Source organism: Rhynchophorus ferrugineus, unplaced genomic scaffold (assembly GCF_030347505.1).
Source record: "Rhynchophorus ferrugineus isolate W39M unplaced genomic scaffold, kcgeb_rfMv2 rfM2, whole genome shotgun sequence".
In the NCBI taxonomy this organism is placed as follows: Eukaryota; Metazoa; Arthropoda; class Insecta; order Coleoptera; family Curculionidae; genus Rhynchophorus; species Rhynchophorus ferrugineus.
Window position 1 is genome coordinate 84,264,283 of NW_027472581.1, and position 26,643 is coordinate 84,290,925.

A 26,643-nucleotide genomic window follows, 5' to 3' on the forward strand; every position below is an offset into this window, starting at 1 on the left:
AGACTATTCTAACTTATTCGAGAGTCTATTCTATGTATTTATTAATTAGTTCGTATGGTAGTTTGCGTTTGAGCTTACGCACTTCACTGTCATCACGCACATTTAACTGTTTAGCGAGTGCATTGGGATGCACTAATTTTCTTTCACAGTTCTTCGCACTAGCACTTCGAACAACACTCGTTATGGGTTCTAAGAGGATATCGCGTTGAATCAGTTTGTTGGAGAAGTAATATGGGTCATCGACGATGACTCGCAACACTTTATTCTGGAACCTTTGAAAGATATCTATGTTAGATTTGCTAGTAGTACAATACCCCACAGTTCAATACCATAGCTTCGGATGGGCCTAAGTATTGACTTAAATAGCAAAACCTTGTTATCTAATGACAATTTAGATTTACGCCCTATCAGCCAGTACATTTGGTTTAGTTTAACCACAAGCTGTTTGCGTTTTGTCACTATATGTTTTTTCCATGTCAAACATCGATCAAAATGAGTTCCCAGACATTTAACATTGTCTTCTTGCGGAAGTTCATGATTACACTATACTGACGAACATGTTCTTCTACAAAGAGTGAATGTCACATGGGTAGATTTTGTCTTATTTGATTTTCGTTTTCACGTTTTCAACCACAATTCGACTTGGAATGAAGTTGGAGGATTTTTGTGGCTGATATTGAACTTGGAGGATATAGGAACTTTATTTATTTTATAAGGCGATATACACAGAACTCCTTCCAGCAATGGAACAGAATAGCCTGAGTTTTACTCGGGTTAATCTGCAGTCGCCAGAACTTGTACCACGCGATAGACTGAATGAGTTGAACTTGAAGTCTGTTTCGAATGGAATTAGGACAGTATATGGTGGTGAAAAACGATGTGCCGTCTGCATAAAATGTTGTGTTTGAGTGCTTGGGGAGTGGAAAACCCGCCGTATACAGATTGAACAAGGGACTAATGGAGTACTTTATGGAACTCCTGCAGTGATTTGTTTCCAAGAATATCTTTACTTGAAAACACTTATCTTCCAAGTATAAGTGAATTAAAGACATTAAGTCTTCCAGTAAACCTTGTTTTTTGGCTTAGAACATTAGGCCGTTGATCCACGCTTGGCTTTGGATACATCTAGAAAGATGGCTTCACTCTTGTGACCCTTACGTAGAGCATAATGAATGGTGGTTGCAAGGCGGGCAGCTTGATGAAGGCTTGTGTGTTTGGCACGGAAACCGAATTGTTCGTTAGGAATTAAATGATTTATCTTAGTGAAACAGTTTGTTATCAGAAATCGGCTGTGTTTGCAAAGCAAAAGGATTTTTTTCGTGGATTTTTGGACTAATTAGATCCAAAAATATGCAGGTTTCTTAAAAAAAAATTTTTTCTTCTGTTCTGATTTGTTGCCAGTTTTTTTGCAATTTTCTCTTTTAACTAATTTTTTATTTAATTGTAAATGAAATAAAATTATAATTAAACTTATGATATGTCGCTTTATTAGGTGTTGCGTACCATGCGACCTCTTTTATAGCTTTTGTTATGTTTTTACTGCTATTTCTGTATCTATAACGAACTTAAATATAGAATTATAATCATTTAAAGTACGTTAATAATAACAAAGATATCTCTTTAATATTGGAACAGACTTCAAAAATGTTTTGCTGCCAAAAATTCCTCAAAAAAAAACTATAATCATATAAAGCATATAATGAAATATTCAAGAACGAGAACAATAGGAAAAATAAACGGCGAGTTTGTCAATTTAAAAGCCGCCAGGGGGATGAAATATATAATCTCGTAAATTTCGGAAGCTGCAAAAGCCTACAGTGCGGTACTGGCGCCATTAATCTATCGGTAATTAAATTCCCAAAACGCCATAGGTAAATAATTGTTGCGAAACACACGAGCATGACGCCCGCAAATTATCGATTTTAAAATTTAATATTCCCCAGCGAGCCCGGTTTCGAAGGTGGTTCCCTACCTAACAGATACACTGTCTTTTATTTCTATTTTTCTTGTTAATGCGTCTCATCTCATCGAAAATTTCTGTTCTCAGCATCTAATTCGATTTTACAACGGTATATTTTTCAGCGTCACTTTTGTTGGCCATAATGCACCATTGTATAACGTAAAATATGAAAGTTTTAATATAAAAACTTTATTCGCCTTACATGATAGAAAAGTAGGTTATGCTTCCACCTGTGAGAATGAATTATAACCGACAAAACAGATTTCTGTATCAGTACTAGATAACTAATTACCCTTTCTAATACGTGGCGCCACCTTTGAAAATTATTTGTAAACTGCAATTTGAAATATTCCATGATGTCTATATAATTTTTTATTTTTTTATTTTTTTTGTTTGTTCCAATCTCATTTTATTTATAATATTATTTATCTTAAGTAAATATAGTTTCGAAAAACATTTTACAGGTGTTGTTTTACCACTTTTATATCTACAGAACCAACATATAATTAATAATTATATTTTAAGTCTAGAAACAAGACATTTAAAAATAAAAAATTAATATATAATAGTACAACAACAACACAGAATAGACAGATCTATAAAATATATATTATAGAATGTCATCTCTCTAAAGTTGTGACCAAAGTTCATTCCTGAGGGCACACAAAGCGAGTTTGTTTACTACAGGGTGAAATTAAAAAATAGGATTTTAATAAAATATTTTGTTTAAATACTAGTTAGCATTTGTATAAAACATTTTGAAAATATATAAAAAAACAATACCTATTGTAACAACTAATAACATATTTTCTAATTGTACATTGTTATAGCCTTAAAAATATTATATTATTATTATATTAAAAACTATATATTTTTATACACATTTTCTGCCTGATATACATTTTTATGTATTATATAAATTATTAAACATAAATTACTTTCTGTGTTTGTCGCGTTGCCTATGTATGGCTAGATATCTTTAATGAAAATGTTCCTTTTCATGTGTATTGTAGGTTGCTTAACGTTACAATTTTTAAATTCGGTTTTTCCAACTAACTTTATAATTATTACTGATATTATCAAGCTTAACTTTAATATGGTATAATTACGCTTTTGAAATTAAATAAAAAAGGATCGTATTATAGAATCGATTTTCTAGGAATATCATTGTTATTTATACTAATTATACTGAACCAATGTGAATGTTATATATAGTTGTTATAATATTTATGTAACACATATTCTGAAAAAACTTCCTTTTTTTATTGCTAAATTAATGCCAAATTAAACATGAATCCTTAAAATCATAAAGTACTTTGTGTGATTGTTGTGTTGCTTGTTTATGGTGCAAGAACATAAAACAAGAATATCCTGTTCATATGAATTGTGAGTTGCCTGCCGTTAGAGTATTTAAAATTAATTCCAAATTTTCAACTATCTTTTCAACTATTAGAGATATTATTAAGCTTCAACAAACATATGATTGTCGTCCTTTAGAATTTTCGTAAATTCTTGTTTATAGATATAAAAGGATTATATTGTAGAGTAGATTTTCTGTGAATATCATTGTTTTTTATATTAATGATACTCTTATTCTATATTTGTAATAATATTTATGAAACATATAGTATGATAAAAGTGCCTATCTTATTACTGCTATGTTAATTTGAATATAAACTGTCCGCAAATTTAAGTTTATTTAAGGGAAATAATGAAGATGCCGTAAATACGGTCCCGTATCACTGCGCATACCAAGAACGCACGTAAAGCGTGCGACAGAGTGGGCGACCGCCTTCATAGTAGCGCCAGTCTGTGAGAGAACGCGGAGTTTGGTCGAGACCGGTGCGTTGCGACGGAAATGCGGGACCTGGGGGCTAAAATGGCCGAACTAAAATTCGAAGCACCTCTGGCGCAATTCGAGGAATCCGACGAGTGGGGTTCAAGCGAGTTTCAGTCGTACAAGAACAACGAGAACGAAATCAACAGCCTGAACAGTAACAAGAAGGTGAAGGACCTGAACCAGGTAGGGAACGGGTTTATATATAGGGGATGATTCAACCCCGGTTACCTGACGGGGATGCGCCAGCGACATCACGCCGTTTGACTACCTGTCCTCTCGGCTGCACCTTGTTGGTATATTTTTTCAGTGTCGACCAGTGGAGCGTTGTTTATTTTGGTTCATAGTCGGAACCGGAGAAATTCGAATTTATTATATGAAAGCTGACGGCGGATTCGCTCAGTCCACTGACATTATAAGAAAGGGGAACCTTCGCTTCGTTCGTTTTCCCATATTAAAACGTCCTGTTATTAGGAACTATAAATATCTTTTACCAGAAGGCTTCCATCTTCTTGAGGACGCCGTGTGGAATCAACTATATCAAGAATGCTATGTCAGTCTTAAAATGACGAATCATTAATTATGCATTTCCATTTTTCCTTTGTTTCTTTTCGATGCAGTGCAAGTGCCAGGACATTGTTATTAACATTGTTCGATTTTATTTGTGTAAACTGAAATGACATTCGGTGCTATTTGTTGCACATTGAATGACGAAATCCAGAGTAAAAAAAAAGATAACATAAAAGTGCAATTAGTTTACTGTATTATTTAGTTCTGTTAATAGAAATTTAATATACTACATTTTTAAAATTATATGTATTTAGTGTCCTTATTAATTCTATATATCAGTACCGCGACCCCTCGTGATAATTTGTCGCACCGTTCACTCCATTGTTTATTGTCGTTGTTAAATAGCATCTTTTTGATATTTACCTGCAACCCTCTGACCTAATTTTCTATTATGGTCACCTTCAGGAGGTCAAGTACGTATAATCTGAATCATTTGTCCTGTTATACAGGGAATGGACAAAATTATGCACCTGACATATACACAATATTTATTTGACACTATTGGTTTTTAAAGCATCTGGTTTAAGAGTGTTGTCCCATTTTTGTACCACAACATCCACCAATTGCTTCATTAAGGGGAAATGTTTGTTGATACTGTCATGTTCCTCATACCAAAACTAAACCTTTTGAGCAGGTTGTCTAGATAGTCATTCACTGTAATCCAGTCAGTGATGTGAATGAAAAAATCTGCTGAATACTACGATATTACCATCCAAGTCTTAATAGGAAGCAGGCAGTCCGGATCTCAGGTTTCTTTTGGGGTTTTCCACACATAAACCCAACTGTTCATAGGAAACAATGTAAATGATGGTTCATCAGACCATACTACATTCTCCCAACCATCAGATGTCCAGGTTTTATGATCGTTACACCACTTCTTTCGCAGCTTATCGTTGGCTTCCGTTATAAAGGGTTTCACAATCGCAGCCCTTCATGAATGTTGACTTTGTGAAGCTCCCGCCGTACTGTTTTTGTCGAAACAATATTACTCAAGTGAGTTTTGATTCTTGCTGTTACTTTTACAGCGGTAGTTTTATGTTATCGGGCTAAAATCCTTTTTCCTCGGTCTTTGTCAGTCAACTTTAGGTTTCGTCTACTATTCTTGTTTTGTGTATGCTGTCAGTGCCGTGGATACTGTCGCTGGTGAAGCGTTAATTATGCGAGAAAACAAATATGTCACCGATCGCTTGTTTTAACCCTAACGCTGAAATATAACCTAAAAGACATAACACTGAAACAGTGTTGCCAACATGTAAAACTGTTTATGATATGATGTCTATTTTATATATCACTTATTTATCCATAGCTACAAGAATGATACAAGAATTATAATGTACACTCACAAAGAACATATGTGAATGTTAAGACTTTGAATGAGAACATTCACTGATGTCTCATTCACTGTTGTGTCTTGAAATCTCATTATTAGCAGGAGTTATTTCAAGCAGTCATTCATTCAATATACAAGATAAAAAAACGAAATATTTATTATTTTTGTATTTTTAACGAAATGAAAACATTTTATGTTATATAACAAAAATGTTTTATTTGCTGTTACTCATTATAGACTGAATGAACTGAACTGACTGAACTCATCAAGGAAACTTGGGAAAATCTAAATTATGCTTACGCCTTACGATTGAAATCTGTGTGAAATATCCTTGGTCAGCAAAATAAATTTACAGTTTTTAAGTTCCCATGTTTTATATATAGTCGGACAAGCGAAATAAAAAACCTATATCACTGCTGCCACAAATATCTTAGGTTTTTGAAAAACTCCTGCTGAAAAGAATAAAACCTATCATTGAAAGAAAAACCCTAATACCAACATACCAATTTAGGCTTATTATTAAGCATTCAACAAATAACCAGGTCCACAGAATAACAGATGTTATTGAAAAAGCCTACGGTAGTAAAAAAGTATGTTCAGCTATATTCTTAGATGTAGCATAAGCCGATAAGGTTTGGCATGAAAGCCTTGTTCATAAACTACAGAAAATCTTACCAAAACAACTCATTGAACTGTTAGAATCGTACATTACAACCAGAATGTTTAGAGTCAAACAAGAATTTATATATTTTTGTTTCTGATGGAGCGGAGTCCTTATAATATTTTTAAAGCCATTGCTTCGCTTAAACGGTATTTTTCCCATCAAAAGCAGTGTAAAATAAAAACACGAAATTGTTTTAGATCCATTATTTTGAAAATAACAAAAGTAGTGTCACTTTTAGCACTATAACTTACAAACTTATGAGTAGAACATCATAAAATTTTAACACCTTTCTTTTGAAGGTTAGTACTAACTGAAAAAGCAGTGAATGCAATAAAACTAGTGCTATATATGTGTTGGGTCCGTGACTTTTCAGTCCATGTGTTATGATTTTTTTAAATTTCAGTATCCCTATTTTTGCGACATATCATCAATGTCTGTATATGTTGTTTTTAAGTTTTTATCAATTAATAATTTTATTACCACTTTTACCAATTCACAGTATAATATTGTTATCTTTGAAAAGTTACTATATGGTAGTTTAAAGGAAATACGTGGATAAGATAATATATAATGTGGTTAAGGATATCCCAGTTGCTAAAAGTTCATCGTCAATAATAACGTTATATATTTATTTATAGCATTGCCTGTATATTTTGTTTTCCCTTGAATTAATTTCGCAGTATCATATTTCTTATTATTCATATATATCCTTTCTAAAACTTCTATTTTAGTGTTGATTTTGGGAAATGTAGTTTATATGGACTATAAATGATAGAGACTCAACGACTCTATCAGGTTTTCATTTTCCTTGTTTACACACTATTCCATATACCTCGGTTTTTACTTTCTTTTACTGTGTCTTATTCCTTTGTCTTGTATTGGTAACCTGTATCTTGTATTTTCCTGTATATTGGTACCCTATGAAGTCTTTCTTTAATTTTTTTATAGAACTTTGTTCTCCCTTCCTTTTTACAGGGCTTTGTTTTGTTATTATGTTTTTCTATGCGTCTAAAATCTTTGTTTATGACCTAGTGAGATTAGGACATAAGGAATGGATAATGTTTTTTTCAAATCCATAATTGCCTTGTTTCCCTTTTCGTTACATAATTTGAAAACTCATTTTTATAAATGTTCCTCTTCTTTCTATATATAATGTCTGTAATGTGTGTAATATAATCTTTCTAAATATATTATATCAAAAATAATAAGGGTTGCCAATGCCAATTTATCTAATTCCCCAATACTCGGACTATCGAAATTATAATTACGATGAGATATCAAAATATCCATATTTTCCCCGTATGATGCTAATCCCCAGTCAACATGAGATTCCCCGCATATTGGGGAATTCCCCACAATTTGGTAACGCTAGTATTTATGGTAATCTGTTTCTACCTCTAAATACTTGAATATCTTATTTTGTCCATGGTATCTATTTCAATATTTATATATTGTTGTTTGTATTGTTAATACAACAGTAAACTTTCTCAATTGGTGATTTAATAAAAATAATAAATAAAAAGTAATAAATACAAATTTAACTCTTAACCCGACCAAAGCTCTAAAAAACACGTATAATTTATAGTACCTTGATAGATATTTTTCATTATTCTATAATTTTCCTGTCTCCATTAGTGTTTTCCAAAGTTTTTCTTTTAATATTTTATCAGTGCTTATACGATAAATTCTAGGTAAACACCATTGTTTGTTCTACGGACATTTTATTTATTTGTTTACAATGTAAATGTATGATTCTTATTTATTTTTATTACGATTATTTTCTGGAAATCACCATATTTTTCTTCGAGTTTTGATATCTAAGTATTTGTTCTTACATCAAAATTTTATTATACAAGTTTGGTAGTATTATAGTATATTATAGTTAGTATATATTTATAGCGACTCTCCAACTTTTTGATACCATTTTTTGTACTACGATTTATCCTTTGCTTCAAAATAGGCCTCAGTTTCGGCGATCACCTCTTCATTCGACGAAAATGTCTTCCCAGCGAGCATTCTTTTGAGATCTGAGAACAGGAAATAGTTGCTGGGGGTCAAATATGGAGAATACAATGGATGAGGAAGCAGTTCGAAGCCCAATTCATAGATTTTTGCCATCGTTTTCACTGACTTGTGACTGGACTTGGTGCATTTTGTTGGTGCAGCCGCACCTTCTTTCTCTTCAAATGCGCCGTTTTTCAGCGATTTCGTCCTTCAAACGGTCCAATAACGCTATGCATTAGTCGCTGTTGATGGTCCTTCTTTTTTCAAGTTAGTCGTTGAAACATCGTGTGCAGTCCACTCGGATGACTGTCGATTGGGCTTCGGAGTGAAATGATGGAGCCATCTTTCATCCATTGTCACATATCGACGCAAAACTTGGGTTTATTACGCTTGATCATCTTCAAACGCTGCTCCGAATCATCAACTCGTCGTTGTTTTTGGTCAAAAGTAAACTCGCGCGGCACCCACTTTGCGCAGAGCTTTTTGATACCCAATTATTCGTGAATGATATGATGTACACGTTCAGTTCATATCTTTAGAGTATCTACTATTTCATTCAATTTCAATTTATGTTCATTCAAAATCATTTTCTGGATTTTTTAAATGTTTTCGTCGGTAACAATCTCTTTTGGGCGTCCACTGCGTTTACCGTCTTCGGTGTTCATTTCACCACGTCTAAACTTGGCATACCAATCCTTGATGGTTGATTTTCCTGGGGCAGTGTCCGAAAACTGGACATCAAGACAAGTTTTTGCTTCAATTATATTTTGCAATATTTTATCAACACGCAAAATCCCTTTTTATTAATTTTTTTCACAATAACCAAATTTGCTTCACTCAAAATGCTATAATTCATAAACTAATGATCCGACAGCTGTCAAATTTATGCACGCATCTTTTGATGGTTAGGGCTAACTAAAAAACATATGGATTTAATTCTAGTAGCGCCATCTATGTGTCAGGCCGGGGACTTTTCAATTGACCTGTTATACTATTTATTCGTTACTGAAAATTTTAATCAAACACGTACGTATCAGTCATGAAAAACGCGAACGAAATCCGTAATACTGGATATTCTAAATATTGGCGAATACATTAATTCATTTTATCAACCATTTGCGAAAAATTGGAAACTAAAAGAAGTTGGATGGTTCAGCGCTACGTGACTTACGCGTAGAAATATGATGGGTCACGTTTCTGTATACGAAACATTGAAGAAATGGAACATGAAAGAAAAAGGACAAGAAAAAAATTCGTGCCGTTTTCATAAATATAAGGGATGTAAATTAATTTTGAGTATTTCTTTTTATAAACTTAAAGTTTTATTATGAAAAATTGTATACGTCGTTATTTTTTAAAGTAGTATGCGTCACTAGCTACTTTTTTCTTGTCTTCGTGACAATATTTAGTTTTCAGTGTTCAAAGCTTTCCATTTAAACATCTTCATATAAGTGTTACAAACATATAGTTGGTCAGCAATTAAAAAACAAAAAAAAGGCAAACAGAAAAATTAATAAATAACATGTTTCTTTCTATATTTCGTTCCATTAGTTTTTTTATGTTTTACGTTTGTATCGATTATTACCAGAAGAGGTCGCCTCCTACCGGTCTATAAGTTTATTACCTGTAATTTCAAGAAAAATCCAGGAAATGGACGTTAAAAAATTTAATACAACATTTGAAAATATAAATACTATTCCAGAATTCAATTTAGGATTTCTATTAAGCATGAAATCAACAATTATTAAGACTGAAAAACCAAATAAACTACAGACCTAAATGCAAGAAGATATGGCTTGCTATCTGAGGTTTTTTCAGACAGAAGCTTTATCTTACAGATAAACAATACACCAAGATGGTGAACACACTAGGGATGATGAACTCGATTCCGATTCTACTCGAGAATCGATTCTTGACATTGGATTTTACGATTAAGTGACTGGTTTCATATTCTACATACGATCACAACAAATGTTGCGGTAAATAGTCATAGAAATATAGATTTATTTATTGCTTCATATTTATTTATATTAAATATTATTTCCTGTCAATATGTTTATTAAAATTGCGCCTAGCGCCGTGTGAATTTATTTTAAAAAAGTAAACAACGGATCTAATATCGAGTGTCATCAATGTGGGAAGCCACTGAAATATAATAATAGTACGGGCACTTTAATTAAAAATCTTATGAAAGCACACAAAATTGAAATAACTGAACCTAATCAAAATTTCACTAGAACAACGAGTGAGAAAGACAGTGACGATGAAATAATAATAGTTTCACACGCTAAACAAGTAAATATACATATTTATATTTATAAACTTCAAATCTATACCTACTTTTTTCCTTGTCTTTCTTTATTTATATTTGGATGTCAGTTTACTTCAGCCGAGAGCTTTTTGAAGTTCTGAGTCTGAGAGACCAATTTTTCATGGGCCTATTGATTGCTGTATAAGTAAAGCAACTTCATTCTCAGATAAAGCCTATTCGACCTACAAAATTTTTTATATGTTCACATTTATCCGTATATTTACAGTGGGTGGTCATCGTAATACTGATGTAACAACTGCTTTTATGTATATGACTTATTGATAAACCTCTTCCTCTATGCTTCTCCTCAAAAAAAGGCTTCGTAATGTTTTCTAAAGAATTACAGCCTGTTAAACCTGTTTTATTTAATAAATTTGAGTTATTCGTTCACAACATTGCGATTCAAAAAATAAATTGATTGATTATAAAAATTACTAATTTTTTAAAATTAATCGATTCTTACGCTAGATTAATCGATTTCTGGAATCGAAAAACACAAAAATAAAATTGGAATCGAATAAAATCGATCAGAAGACACTGATCTACAACCTATATATTTAAAAGATCCCCAAGGCAGTGTACTGTGCCCGGTATTGGGCAAAAAATTACTACACTCTCAAATTACAGTACAATCTCAACATTTCATGAAGATCCAATGATAACAATCACAGAAACTCGAAATACGTCTTAATAAAATACAACTGGGGCTGGAGATTTGGTGTATTAAGGCTTATTATACAAAATATATCCATGCAACAGTTACGTTGCATAGAAGAACATTCCCACCAGTGAATAATTGCCAACTTCGACAATACTTAAGCCCATTTAGTCGCATATAATTCAACTATATGTACTTCTAATAAATCTAATACAATCATCATTCAACGATTTCAAAACACGTGTTGAGTTTTATCTTTCTAATGAAATAATACAACGTGATATCCCCTTAAAAGCCATAGCGATCCTAATTCAAAGTTTTAGTGTTAAATACTTCGAAAAGGTGTCACAAATTGTCATGTGAATCAGCGAATTGTGAGTGATAACGGTGAAGTGCGAGTGGACTAGAACGTGTGCTACCATCTAATAGATATAAATAGACCTTAGAGAGAGATTTCGATCTAGGAATGTTCAATAACATTCGATGACTTTCATTAACACTTTTATTTCAATTAAACATAAATGAAAAAGAACCTAAACAAATTATTATCATTTTGGCTAAGAAAACCTAATCCAGCAAAACTGACATATAGTAACAAATCCTTTAATGGTTAGGGCGTTAAAACGGTTTTAGTTATAGTAGTATAAATTGTGCCATTCACTGTAAATGCCTCAGAATTAATTCATAATCCTAGTACTAATACTATATGTAACTCAATAACATATGACTGATCAAAAACCACGTCAGTGCTAAATTCATAGCAAGTAACTTAAGCATCTGGCTGTATTATAATAGAAATAACTTTTTGTAGGTTTCAAATTGAGATATCTGCTATCAAGAACCGATGTGATTAAGGTCACAGGCGGAATTCGAAGATTAAAAGACTTCATGTGTTATCACAGCAAAACACTCTCTGAGAAAGTGATAAAAGTTGCGCATCCCATATATAAACCTACGACAAATATTATGGATAATTAGCCAGCGCATTTTCCTATATTTCAATTCCAGTTCTTTTCTTTTCTTCTTTATATGTTCCTTCCAGCGAAGTTTTGCATCAAGATTCATTCCAGGATATTTAGCGTTGTTGCTATATGGAATGATAGTATTATTTAATGTTATTGGTGCTTGTACGGTCTGATTGTAGGTGAACTGCACATGTATAGATTTACTTTCGTTAATTTTTATTTTCCAAGCTTGTGTCCAATTATTTATATTGTCACTTGCTTGTAATTTTTGTGAGGGTTCTTCACTATTGTCTCTGACAGCTATAATCGCAGTATCATCAGTAGATGTATCCATCGTAATATTATCCATTTGTGGTATATCACAAGTGTAGAGCAGATAAACCATTGGCCCCAGTACACTTCCTTGTGGTACACGTGCTTTAGCTTCTTTTATTGTAGCGTAAGCTTGTTCTTTTTTGACTCTAAACATTCTGGTTGCAATGTACGATTTTAATCGTTCGGTGTGTTGTTTTGGTCACATTTTCTGTAGTTTATGAACAAGACCTTTATGCCAAACCTTATCGAAGTCTTGTGCTACATCTAAGAATATAGCTGAGCACAGTTTTTACTTTTGTAGGCATTTTCAATAACATCTGTTATTCTGCGAACCTGGTCAATTGTCGAATGCTTGTTAATAAACCCAAACTGGTGTATTGGTATTAGGTTTTTTTCTCTCTATGATGAATTGAGTGTCAAGAGAGTCGGTTAAATTGTTTTCCCCATCTACTTACTGTGCTTAATGAGTAGATTATGTTGTTGTGACCCTTTAATCTTTTCTGTTATATTCCATATCATCAACCATTTCCGTTGCATCAGTTAGCATAGGTTTTTTTAAAAATTCTTGTATTCCTTGGTTTTTTTGACTCTAACAGTTATTTTCTTGCCTAAGTCATAAATGACATTGCAACTTATAAGTATAAAATTCTTTTTAAACTCGGAGTAGATTTTTCCCTTATCATTTTATCGTAGTTAAAAATGCTGTGTGATGCGTCGGCGCATATAACCGAACCAGTCTATAAAATTCGATTTGTTTTGGTACTGATCGATACTGTTGTCAAATATCTACAATATTCTTCAAAATATTAGTGATAATAATTAGAGATTACGAACCGGCCAACGTTATTATACAAAATTCTAATTTAATGAGTCAACATTGTGATGTGCTGGAGTCATAAATTTTGATGATGTGCATTGGATATACTATATGATAAATTTCAGGGGAATATGCATACGGACCACTGATTCATTTCTCAACTGCTCTTCCAACGGACTCTTAAGGAGAGATTTTAGTATACACACTCTCGTCAAACATGTGTAGTTGCAATGAATCTTGAGATCAAGAATTAATTTTGATCAACAATTAAACCTTTTACATTGTCATAGATAGATATGTCTTGATTAGATACAGTATATGGGCTTAAAAGTCCCGGGCCTAACACATAGACGACGCTGGTTTTATTACATTCACCGCCTTGTCAGTTAATACTTTCAGGATATTCCATGAATCATTGTGCTAAACGTGACACTACTTTTGTTATTTTCAATACAATGAATCAAAAACAATTACGTGTTTTAAGTTTACACTGTTTTGATGGGAAAAAATACTGTTCAAGCGAAGCAATGGCTTAAAAAGGTTATAAGCACTACGCTCCACCATCAACAATAATAAAACGTTGGTTTGTTGACTTCAAAAGTGGACGTCCAGATGAGGCAGTAACAGCAGAAAATATCAAAAAAATCCAAAAAATCGTTTGGAATGATCGAAAAGTGCAGTTGCGTGAGTTAGCTAACATCGTAAAGATATCAAAGGAATGTGTTGGTTTTATATCGCATGAGCAGTTTTATACCACATGCTCATAAAATGAGCACCAAAAACGGTGAACGCAGTGAACGACCAAAAGAGGTTGTTATCGAGGAAAACATTAAAAAATCAACAAAATGATTTAATGACCGTAAATAGAAATTGAATGAAGTCGCAAAAAAATAAATCGTTCCACAAAAGTGGCGTTGAAATGTTAGAGCGGTGCTAGAATGATTGTGTGGCTCTTGATAGAAATTACGTTGATGAATAAAGCAAATTTTGAATAAAAATAACATTTTTTCTTTGTTACGTCCGGAACTTTTCAGTCCATGTGTTAACTATCTTTTGAAGCAATAGCTTTCGATGTGGCATGTTGATACCTCAAAATAACACAACTTTTCGATTATTTTTTCTCAGTTTATAGTTTTTGAGTCAATCGATTAAATTTTCATTTAATATAAAAATAGATTACGACGCGTGAAAAGCGAAAATACTTTCTCGCTAAATTAACATAACATTTATCGGATGTTTGTTGTTTAAATAATAAAATTGTTCTGTGTAATCTGTAAAAACGGTATAATTAACTCAAATCCTAATAATGCAAAAATGTAATTTTAATTAACCAATTATCGGCATTAATTAAACGAAACTTTCACATTCATTGGCTGCAAGCAGGCTGTTTGTTTTGGTTTCCGAGCACTGTTAAAAGAAAATATGCGTTTATCTGTGACCTTCTATACGAGAAGATTAAATATTTATAAGAATTATTTAATTTTACAGTGCTGTTTCGTAACGCATGACCTTTAACCATCCCACATGGGTTGCTTTTACACCAGCAGCTATAATTATTCTTCTCCCATAATTTGTTTTAGTAATATTCATAGAGTAATAGGGAGAAAACTCAACAGGGGTCTCTGGAGGAATGTTTTGCTTTGCCCAACATTCAGATGGGCTTATATCGGAAATTCAAGTAATTTGATTGGTCAATTTTATCAAATGTATATGGCACACCTTATTATTGTGAATATTCTACCTGTAAGATCATTATATCGTGTACAAGGTTTTAAATTTGGATTTTTTAAAATATATTTCACAAAAAATATATTATATACGTGGTAATATCGCGGGATAATATAAAAGAGATAGCTCAAAAACCTACTGGCAGTATAATAGAACAATTTTCGGTCAAGAGTTTAGAGTCAAGTTATAGAGTCATGTATGTCAGTATGGAATATAAATTATCTAAAGGGCCCTCATATTCATCCACTTCACAGTTTTCTAAAGGCGAGAGGGATGAACAAAATTAACCTATGATGAACGCTTTAATTTATTTCCCAAACATGCTAGTCGAGGGATATATATTCCTGAATCCATGAGCTCTAACAAAAAAATAAAATGTAAGCACTGTTTAAGTTCTGAAACCCCTTGCACCGAAATTCCTATTGTATTGAACTTCGGTTTTCTTTGTTCTGGTCTAAAACCAGGCAGTGGAATGCATGACGCATACCTGGTCGCGGAGACTTGCCCTGGAGTGACGAGTTGGACCGGGTTATGTGGGACTGCTTCTGGGCTTACCAAATACACTAAACCGAAACCGCCTCACAGTTGACCCCTGTGGATTGCTACTACTACTGCATTAAATTTAGGGATATGGCACCCGCTGATCGGGCAGCCGTTATTGGGCACGAGGACCCGGCGATTCTATTGATTCGCGAACCTGAGTTAACACACAACTGGATACTGTTATATGGGGGCAAAAGTTATGACTGTAGCGACGGATGAGGTCGTTTCAGCCTGGATAAGGGGGAGGAGCTAAGCTTCCAGCGTGTTAACCAGCTCGCTAACGCGTTTTCAGAAGAACTTGAGCTGAGTTGTTGTTTGTGGAATGATTGAGATATGAAGTTATAGGAATGTTCATCGGGTCGGTCAGTCGGTCGAAATGTGTGGCTGCCGCTGCGATTATTTGTCAGAACACTCACTACTATTTTTGGAAGGAATTTGCACGAGAACTGAAAACACTGGTTGAAGAAGTACTGTTTATTTCAATGTTAAATTATACATGTGGTCGACGGAAGAATTGAAAGGATATTAGGTTAGGTAGAGGAAGTACGGTAGCGCTGTGGAAGTGGTACTATTACAAGGGGATAGAGAAAAGAAAAGAGATCGAGACGTCGTCGTGATGGTCTTTTATAGCCTGGAACTGCATGGTACCAATCCACCGGCGTTACCAACCTTTATAGTTGTTGTTGATGAATTCCTGGTGGCCTAAAGGGTCGTGGCGGTCGCCACAAAGTGCTTAATTTCTGGAGTGTCAGTTTCCCTATGAATTTGATTATTTCTGACAAACCATGGAGCATTTTATATTCTTCTGGGGAGCTTATTTTGGAAAACTTGAAGCCGTTTGACCTGATTGGGTGTAACAAACTTGAAGTACACATTAGATCCGTAGAGGAGTACGGACCGAATTAACATCTTGTAAAATAAGTATTTGATGGAGATGGGAAGTCTGCTAGAAGGACAAATCAGAGAAGATAGCAGGTTTGCTATCCCCGAACCTTTCTGGATTGCTTTCTGGATTTAGGAATTCCAACCAAACCGCCGGTCGAAGTGAAGACCTAGGTACGTGACGTTATCCAGCCATGGAATTATTACGGTGTCGATCTTAAGATGCGAGACGCGCAGTGCGTAATACTTCTTATGAAAACTATTGGCCTGGATTTTCAAGGGTTGATTTGCAACCTCCAGAAATTGAACCACTTGACCGCATGATCGAGCTGCTTCTGTAAACGTTCATGAATTGTAATTGAACTTCAGTTAATCCTCTCTCAAAAGGTTTGCTTTCAGGAGCTATTATTTTAGTGAAATTTCAATTATCAAATAATTAATCCAAGAATAAAAGTATATCGCCGTTTGCATAGCTTCTTTCGGAAAAGGATTAATTTCTACAATTAAAAAATTAATCTTTAATATTTTATGTGATTATTAATATGAATAAACTTACTCTAACCTACAGTAATAAAACACGCTGTAACGATCATACATTTTTTTGATACTTAAATCCAGTCAGCTTGGGATTTTCAACATTATCAACTATTTTTTAAAAGACAGTCGAATACTTTTTCGAAGCAAAACGATAAGCTATTTGGGCATCCGGGTACACAACACTTCCCAGATCGAGAATTCACTTTACTTATTATACTACCGACTTATATACCGACTTATATATACTAATGAACTAGTAACTTAAGAGAACGATACGTTTAGAGAGCCTTATAACAATCTAAACGCAGTGTTCATCATGTCACGCACACTAAAAATGGCACCCGAAGCAACTAAACAATAAAATCACCATAGAAACTAAGTGAACCAATCAAATCCAGTCGCAGTTCTTAGCGTAGCGATTAAATCTAGTAATAAGTTAAACGTAACGACATCTGGATGTTGGACGTCGCGAAACATTTCCCCAAAATTTCCTATAAAGTTAAATATATTTTTCTCTGTGGTAATATTGTACCATAAATTCCATCATTTACACCATTAAACTCCACCACTGTCCTTTTTATTTCAGGTTTTAAACGATCTCAATGAAGACCTCACCAATAACTCGAACACCGTCGAGCTCATCTCGCCCAAATCCACTCTTCAGCTGAAGAACGACCAAAACGTGGTCCAAAACAACACTACGTCGGACTCGGTCAACAATCCGTCCGATGATAATTTCACCGAAACCTTCTCCGGTTCCCTGGAGGACTTGGTGAACACCTTCGACGAGAAAATCACCAAATGTTTCGGTAACTACGACGAGTCCGTGGAGAAACTGGCGCCAGTCCAAGTTAGAAGCCAGGAAGAAATTATGAACGAGTGCCAGTGAGTATTGATTATTATTTGTACGAAAAAGTATCCCGTGATGTTAACGCTGAAATGTAAAATATCGTGAGTTGTCTTGAAGGGGGTATTCGACTCTAGCGGCATGGATTTTAGGTATATTTTGAAATGAAATATAAAAAAACTATATTTTTACTAGACAGTTACACAAGTTTACAAATTGAGGTCAACTTTTGGACCTGAGCATATGAGAACGATTTTTAACTTTTTTTTTTCAATCTGAGGTTTCTACTACATACATTGGACCTTCCTCTACTCGAACAAATAATTGTTCGATATACTGTCTTTCTATCTTGGTTGATGCAGTTATTGGGTTCTAGTGAGATGCTGATTGCCAACTGATTTTTAGACCTATAGAGAGCGAGCAAGTAGTTGTCAATTCAAGAAATGGAAATATCTTATTTTGATTCCTTGTAACTTCCAATGGTATCCACCAGCAATCACAACATAAGTCGCCTTAGGCTTCTTATAGGCATTGTTAGCTTGGCAAATCTTAAACGTACTTTTCTTTATTTATTTTGAAATTAAGATCATAAACTTTATATATCGCTTTATAAATAAATCACCGAAAATGATTAATATTACATACCAAAAGGAAAGCATATGTTATACAAAACCGAAATTACTTTATTACCGACTTAATATTCATCCCTGACCCACTCTAAAAAAACCAGTACACGGATGATGACAGATAAATCGTCAGGACCGACGTAAAACTATCTCTTCAGCTTCTTATTTATTTCGATAAAAAAAATATCAGAACTATTTAACTGTCATGAACGATAGCTCATGTTTTTCACAGTGAATCATTAGACAAAACATGGCGTAAAAAGAAATATGCCGGTTACTAAATATCGCGCTAAAAATAAACCGAAAACCAAGGAAAATAAATGCGTCCGCTCAGTTATGGATTTGAAACGCAGTATTTCACGTACGTACATGGTGCCGCCGTTCGATCAAAATTGATGAATTTATTATTGAAATGATATGCATTTAAAAGTTTAATTTTGTTTTAAGTGTGCGTGTCTAGACGAAACTATTTGATATTAATATTTTGTGTTTTACTTTTACTTTTGATTGCTTTTGACGTGAGTTTTTATCTACAGTTCAACTGTAGCTACAATTATGTCATTCTGTCAAATTCTGGGTATATCCATATCTCATTGCTAGTTTTACTCTTATAGCATTATAACAGGTCAATTTAAAAGTCCCCGGCGTGTCACATAGATGGCGCTACTAGAATTAAATCCATATGTTTTTTCGTTAGCCCAAACCTTCAAAAGATGCGTGTATAAATTTGACAGCTGTCGGATCATTAGTTTGTGAATATTTCGCGTGTTGATAAAATGTGGCTTTTTGGAAGGAAATATACAGTTGAAGCAAAAACTTGGCTTGATGCCGAGTTTCGGGACGCTATCCCAGGAAAATCAACCATCAAAGATTGATGTGCTATGAAGATGTGGTGAAATCAGCACCGAAGACGGTGAACGCAGTGGATGACCAAAATAGGTTGTTAACGACGAAAACATTAAAAAAGTCCACAAAATGATTTTGAATGACCTTAAATTGAATTTGAATGAAATGACACTGTAAAGATATCAACTGAACGTGTACATCATATCATTCACGAATATTTGGGTATGAGAAAGCTCTGTGCAAAGTGGGTGCCGCGCGAGTTGATGATTGTTGATGATTCGGAGCACTGTTTGAAGATGATCAAGCATAATAAACCTGTGTTTTTGCGTCGATATGTGACAATGGATAAAACATGGCTCCATCATTTCACTCCGAAATCCAATTTACGGTCATCTGAGTGAACTGCACACGATGAACCCGTTCCAAATCGTGGGAAGTAGCAACAGTCGGTTGACAAGTTTATGGCGTCTGTATTTTGGGATGCGCATGTAATAATTTTCATTGACTACCTTGAAAAAGGAAGAACCATCAACAGCGACTATTACATAGCGTTATTTGACCGTTTGAAGGACGAAATCGCTGAAAAACGGCCGCCTTCGAAGAAAAAGAAAGTGCTGCTTCACCAAGACAATGTACCGTGTCACCGTATTCTCCAGATCTGGCCCCCCGCGAGTATTTCCTGTTCTAGGATCTCAAAAGAATGCTCGCTAGGAAGAAATTTTGGGATAGTGTTCCTGATCATCGCAATATCTAGGTCGCGATGAAGATCACAAACGCGTACATACCAAGGCAGATTCGCAATACACCTCAGTACTTTATTGTAGAACCTTTGAATCGGTTGGATATTGGAGTCACTGATTCAGCACCAAAGCTGAATTCATCATAGCTCCACACTGGTGTTTGCTTTATCAACCAATAATATATTTTCCCGGACTTGATCTAGGGTCATGCCAAGGCATTTTGCGGTTGTGCTGGCATATGCATCTTACATACCGGTAATGAAGACACGTTATAGCGTGATGTATTTGTGAAATCTATCTATATGTATCGATTTTTATTCATTTAATTTAATTCGGCATATGTTACCCCAGTTTTTACGCAATATTTTAGTGGCAACTTTATCAAGAGCAGATCGGAATTGCCAGGTTGAGCTCTTTGCAGTTTCATCATATCATGCATATCAAGTAAATTAATTTCTTACTAACTGGAAGTTTGTATACATAATTCCTTTACCATTTAACGATACTATTTAAAGATTTCTAACACGTTCTTCCTTGAGGATATTTAACTGTTCAAGTAGTAATTTTATGACTAATTTATACATCGTGTATGGAAGTATTAATAAACAGAAAATTGACTATGCTTTTTCTGAAATAGGCATGGTTTCTACGCAATAATCGGTTAAGGTGAAACTTAACTTAAAGGCGTGTGTGTGTTTGTGTCTGTGGCCGTAAAAGGACATGTCTTGTTGTATAACTGATTCAGGCAGGTTTTAATTGCAGTTAACTTATGAAAATTATAGTAATTTATATTATATTGCGTAAAAAGTTTATTATATAATTTATATATACTGCTTGGTGGTATTTAATTATAAATGAGTCCCCTAATGGAGGACCTCTTAATAACCAATTGTTATATACATAAATAATCATTAATTTTTTCTAGCAATTCCATACATTTGTTGTTTTCCTTAATCAAGTAATGCAACCCTCTCAAATAATTCTGCGGCCTGACAACACCAATGTTCAACAGGTCATTTCAAAAGTCGCCGGCCTACCATTGTAAAACACAAAATTTTGTTGGCAAAATTAGTTTTTTTTTTATTCAACATAAATCCCTTCAAGCACCCTTGATTCTACACTGATTATAGCGACCCTTCAAGTTTTCGATACCATTTTTGTAATACGATTTGTTATTTGCTTCAAAATAGGCCTCAGTTTCGGCGACCACCTCTTCATTCGACGAAAATTTCTTCCCAGCGAGCATTCTTTTGAGATCTGAGAACAGGAAATAGTCGCTGGGGGTCAGATCTGGAGGATACGGTGGATGAGGAAGCATTCGAAGCCCAATTCATAGATTTTTGCCATCGTTTTCACTGACTTGTGACACGGTGAATTGTCTTGGTGAAGCAGCACTTTCTTTTTCTTCAAATGCGGCCGTTTTTCCGCAATTTCGTCCGTCAAACGATCTATAACGCTATGTAATAGTCGCTGTTGATGGTCCTTCCTTCTTCAAGGTAGTTAATGAAAATGATTCCATGCGCATCCCAAAATATAGACGCCGTAACCTTGCCAGACGACTGTTGCGGTTTCACATGCTTTGGAGGGGGTTCATCATGTGCAGTCCACTCGGATGATTGTCAATTGTACTTCGGAGTGAAATGATGGAGCCATGTTTCATCCATTGTCACATATCGACGCAAAATTTCGAGTTTATTGCGCTTGATCATCTTGAAACACTGCTCCGAATCATCAAGTCGTCGTTGTTTTTGGTCAAAAGTGAGCTCGCGCGGCAACCACTTTACACAAAGATTTCTAATACCCAAATATTCGTGAATGATATGATATACACGTTCAGTTGATATCTTTAGAGTGTTTGCTATTTTATTGAATTTCAATTTACACTCATGCAAAATCATTTTGTAGATTTTTTTAATGTTTTCGTCGGTAACAACCTCTTTTGGGTGTCCACGGCGTTCACCGCCTTCGGTGCTCATTTTACCACGTCTAAACGTCTAAACTTAGCACACCAATCTTTGATGGTTGCTTTTCCTGGGACAGTGTCCGGAAACTCCGCATCAACCCAAGTTTTTCCTATATTTTTCGCTTCAAAAAGCAATATTTTATCCACACGCGAAATTCTTTTTTAACCATTTTTTTCACAATAGCAGAAATTGCTTCACTCAAAATGCTATAATTCATAAACTAATAATCCGACAGCTATCAAATTTATACACGTATCTTTTGAGGGTTTGGGCTAACTAAGAAACAAATGTGAATAGAGGTAAAACGAAATGAAACCGTGGTGTTTACATTATGTGACCGTTATTTATTGGCTATATAAAAAATGTGAAAAATACAATTAGATAAAACGGACGGCAGCGGTGTTACGTGGAGACGAGGCTTGGGCAGTCGATGGTGGCACGTCTAAACCAAACGATGGTTAAGAACTGAATGAATCGAAATACCCTTCAATAACATCCCAGATAAATGTCTCGGGGTTGCCGCGAGCTATTCGTTATCGGGTTCTAGTTGACGCTGCTGGCACCCCGCCCGTGTTCAACATCTGGGATTATATTTCTCGGTATTTTGTAGACCGTTATTCCACGATGTAAAATTCGACATGCATCAAGGTCGCTACAACTGTATAAGATGCTAGTCCATCCAGACTGCCTCTACGGAGCCCAGGTGTGGTACGGGTACGTGAGAGTGACTTAGTAGTGGCACTACTACTTGGAGTAATGGCACTACTCCAAGTGTTCCAGTCCAAAAAAGTCCGTACGTTACTCAATTGACCATGGTTTATGAGGAAGGTGAACACTCACCTCTAATCAGGTATCCCATTCGTGAAAAGCTTCACGAATATGCTCAGTGTAAGGTTCTCCCTTGACGCATTAGAACACGAAAACAACTTGATCAAATCCCTATCCATCCACAAACCCCGCTAGTTAAATCAATTGCGACAATCCCTGTGGTACCCCAGGGTCTCTGTCGCCCACAAAATATCTGTATCCCGAGCCCGAAGCGACATCAGCAAAAGACCAGTTAGTTCTTGCTGGTCAATCTGGTAATAGAAAAAAGTCACGACGCATATGTCCGAACAAATGTAGTATGTATGTTCTGGAGAATACAATAGATGGGGTAGCCTTACCGTTTTAATGTTTCCAAGTAAGTTTTCACAAGTTTTGCAGCATGTGATCGAACGTTATCATACTGAAGAATAACATTGTTTTGTCTTTCCGAACCGAAGAAAGTCTATTTAGAAAGCAAAAACAAATAATTCTATAAGAGCATCTAAATTTGGAGGTGGGGGACATATTGTTGAATACGGTCAAACTTCTAAGAAAAAGTGTGTGAGTTAAATTGGAGATACAACTTTAAGGTTACTATCACTTTATATTAAATGTATTATAGTCTAAAAATATTCTAATATTCAAAACCCAATACTTTACCAAAACTGGCCCAAACCATTAACATCTTACAGCCGGCCAATTTAGCTATCTTGAATGACGCATTAATTAAAATACATTGTATTTTAGCCCAGCGAGAGAATATAGCCACATACCGTTAGTATTCGGCAATTTTAAATTGGTTAATTGTTTTTGGTGTTTTAACGATGTGAGAATTATTCAGTTTTTTAACAATAACCGAATGAGTGATGGTATATCAAGCAGCAACATTCACCCATTTTAAGTCGAAATATTTTCCAGTTTCGAATTGTCATAGTAAAAAAATATAAAATATCTACGAGTCGTTCTGAGAAATTAAAAATGCTCTCATTTCAAGACAATTTACTTGCTTTTTGTCACGTTCAATGAGCGAAGATTGTCTTTATCTAATCGTAGTGATATAAATACATTTAATTTATTGTTGATATGCAAATTATGGTGATTGGATGTAAAATCGTTGGTTACTCAACTGCATATGTACGAATTTGTTTTAAACTAGCATTAATTATCAACAGTAAAAGGTTGACGCACTTTTTAATGTACCCAGTATTGCGATACAGAATCGCAATCGACGAGAAATTTAAATAAATGGCATCACTGTGACACCCCGACTCGCACCAAATGAATAAAGCAGGAAATGGATGTCGAAATCGTATCGAGAATAAATATTTACCATGGGCTTCTGTTTACCCGCTCAAGTTTTTATTATTCTTCGAGATAATTGGCATTACATCCGTAAGGTTACGTCAAAACAAACAAATAATTTAAACTACGGCCATTAGACATCTGTCTGTTTAGTCGAAAATTATGTTTGACAACCGATAATGATCTTATTCTGATTTAATATCTTGTAAATGTTATCTGCACAATTACATCGAGCTTAAACACACAAAAATATTGCAATTAAAATACTGTCATAGTTGACATAGATGTGAATAATATCAAATAAAACTAGCTTTTGTTTATTTTACATTTTTAAACACTAATTCGACGTATGTTGTTGATAGATTTGTCATTTATTTAATTATATTATATCTGACATTGACATAAATATTTGTTATTGTTTTGACATAGTAAATTTTCCATATACATTCCAAGGGAATTTCTGTAGTGAGGGAGAAAGGAATATATGTTTCTTAAATTGTATTAGGCGCTTGAAAGTATTCTTATTCACTTGATGAATATACGAAATGGTTAAATCTGTAGGAATGTTCGTCGAGTCGGTCGGTCGGTCGAAACGTGTGGCTGCCGCTGCGGTTATCTATCAGAACACTCACTACTATATTTGGAAGGAATTTGCACGGGAACTAAAAACACTGGTTGAATCAAAGTTGTTTATTTTAACTTGCGATTGATACATGTGGTCGATGGGAGAATTGACAGGATATTAGGTTAAGGTGAAGGAAGTACGGTAGCGCTGTGGAAGTGGTACTGTTACAGGGGGACGGTGACAAGAAAAGAGAGCGAGACGTCGTCGTGATGGCCTTTTATACTCCAGAACTGCATGGTACCAATCCACCGGCGTTGCCAACCTTTGTAGTTGTAGATGGTGAATTGGTGGTGACCTAAAGGGTCGTGGCGGTCGCCACATAACTCCCCTCCTAGTGGAACAGCCGTGGAACATACCTATATGTGGTGCAAGTTCCGGAATGCACCCGCAATCACGCAAACAAACGCCCGAGGACTGTTGATGAGATGGGGATCCCAACCTGAGCGAGGAGTTTTACGGGATCAGCTGCCATCGGAGCTGTAGCAGGACGTCGTTCGTCTTGAGGCGTTTAGCTTTGTTTGAGGGTACCTGTAAATGTGTTACGTGTCCCGTTTCGTGATGCGAGGGTGCTCATGTGTTGCTGGTATACATGATGGGCTTCTGTGGTTTTCGTCCATCAGGCTAGTCTCGTGGGATGTCGTCGACCACGTGATGTTGATGAGTTTTGTTCCTCGTGCTATCCTTCCATGCACGTGTCAAGCACCTGTCGAGTGGCTTATGTTGAGTTGATTTACCTGTTAGGCACTTTGATCACGTCGGGGTCACCAATTGTAGGAATGTTCGTCGAGTCGGTCGGTCGGTCGAAACGTGTGGCTGCAGCTGCGGTTATCTATCAGAACACTCACTACTATATTTGGAAGGAATTTGCACGGGAACTAAAAACACTGGTTGAATCAAAGTTGTTTATTTTAACTTGCGATTGATACATGTGATCGATGGGAGGATTGACAGGATCTTAGGTTAAGGTGAAGGAAGTACGGTAGCGCTGTGGAAGTGGTACTGTTACAGGGGGACGGTGATAAGAAAAGAGAGCGAGACGTCGTCATGATGGCCTTTTATACTCCAGAACTGCATGGTACCAATCCACCGGCGTTGCCAACCTTTGTAGTTGTTGATGGTGAATTGGTGGTGGCCTAAAGGGTCATGGCGGTCGCCACAAATCCTTGTTTATAAAAAATATCAGTTTCCCATTTGGCTCAAAATTGCATTGTCGACATTACTAATTTTTGTTTGTTTAACTTGAAGTAATGCTGCTGCCAAAGCCCATCAAACACCTTAGGAAACTTATGGTGATTATTGGTTTAAAATGAAGATTTTGGTATCAGTTACAAAGAACGCTTTAAAGAACACAAGGTCCACAGAAAGTGAACGAACTTTTATTGAAAACTTACTTGATAAATCAACTGTTTTTAAATGGTTATATTAGTTATGGAGAAAAACAAATTCACTGAAAATGTCATTTAGAACCGTTTCAACATTGCGGTTTTCTATGGCGTAATGTGACTAACGATCGAAAGTGGATCTACTACGACAATCTTAAACAAAAAAAGTCATGGCTTAATCCAAGAGAGTCATATTCACAGTCACATTTTTAGGGTAAATGATGTGGCTCGGTGAATGGAGGTAAAACGAAATGAAACAGTGGTGTTTACATGATGTGACCATTATTTATTGACAGTATAAAAAAATGTGAAATATACAAATGATAAAAAGGATGGCAGCGGAGTTACCTGTTGACGAGGCTTGGGCAGTCGATGGTGGCACG

General features: G+C 35.1%; 1 protein-coding gene across 1 annotated transcript in view; it reads left to right on the top strand.

Moving 5' to 3' along the window:
• The first annotated feature begins 3,751 nt into the window (after positions 1-3,751).
• Unc-76 (fasciculation and elongation protein Unc-76) overlaps positions 3,752-26,643 on the top strand; it is a 51,514-nt gene continuing 28,622 nt past the window's right edge. The window contains exons 1-2 of the mRNA XM_076396692.1: positions 3,752-3,983; positions 17,708-18,006. Coding sequence (XP_076252807.1) covers positions 3,819-3,983; positions 17,708-18,006 — 464 coding nt within the window. The 5' untranslated portion in view covers positions 3,752-3,818. The remainder of the gene's footprint in view (positions 3,984-17,707; positions 18,007-26,643) is intronic.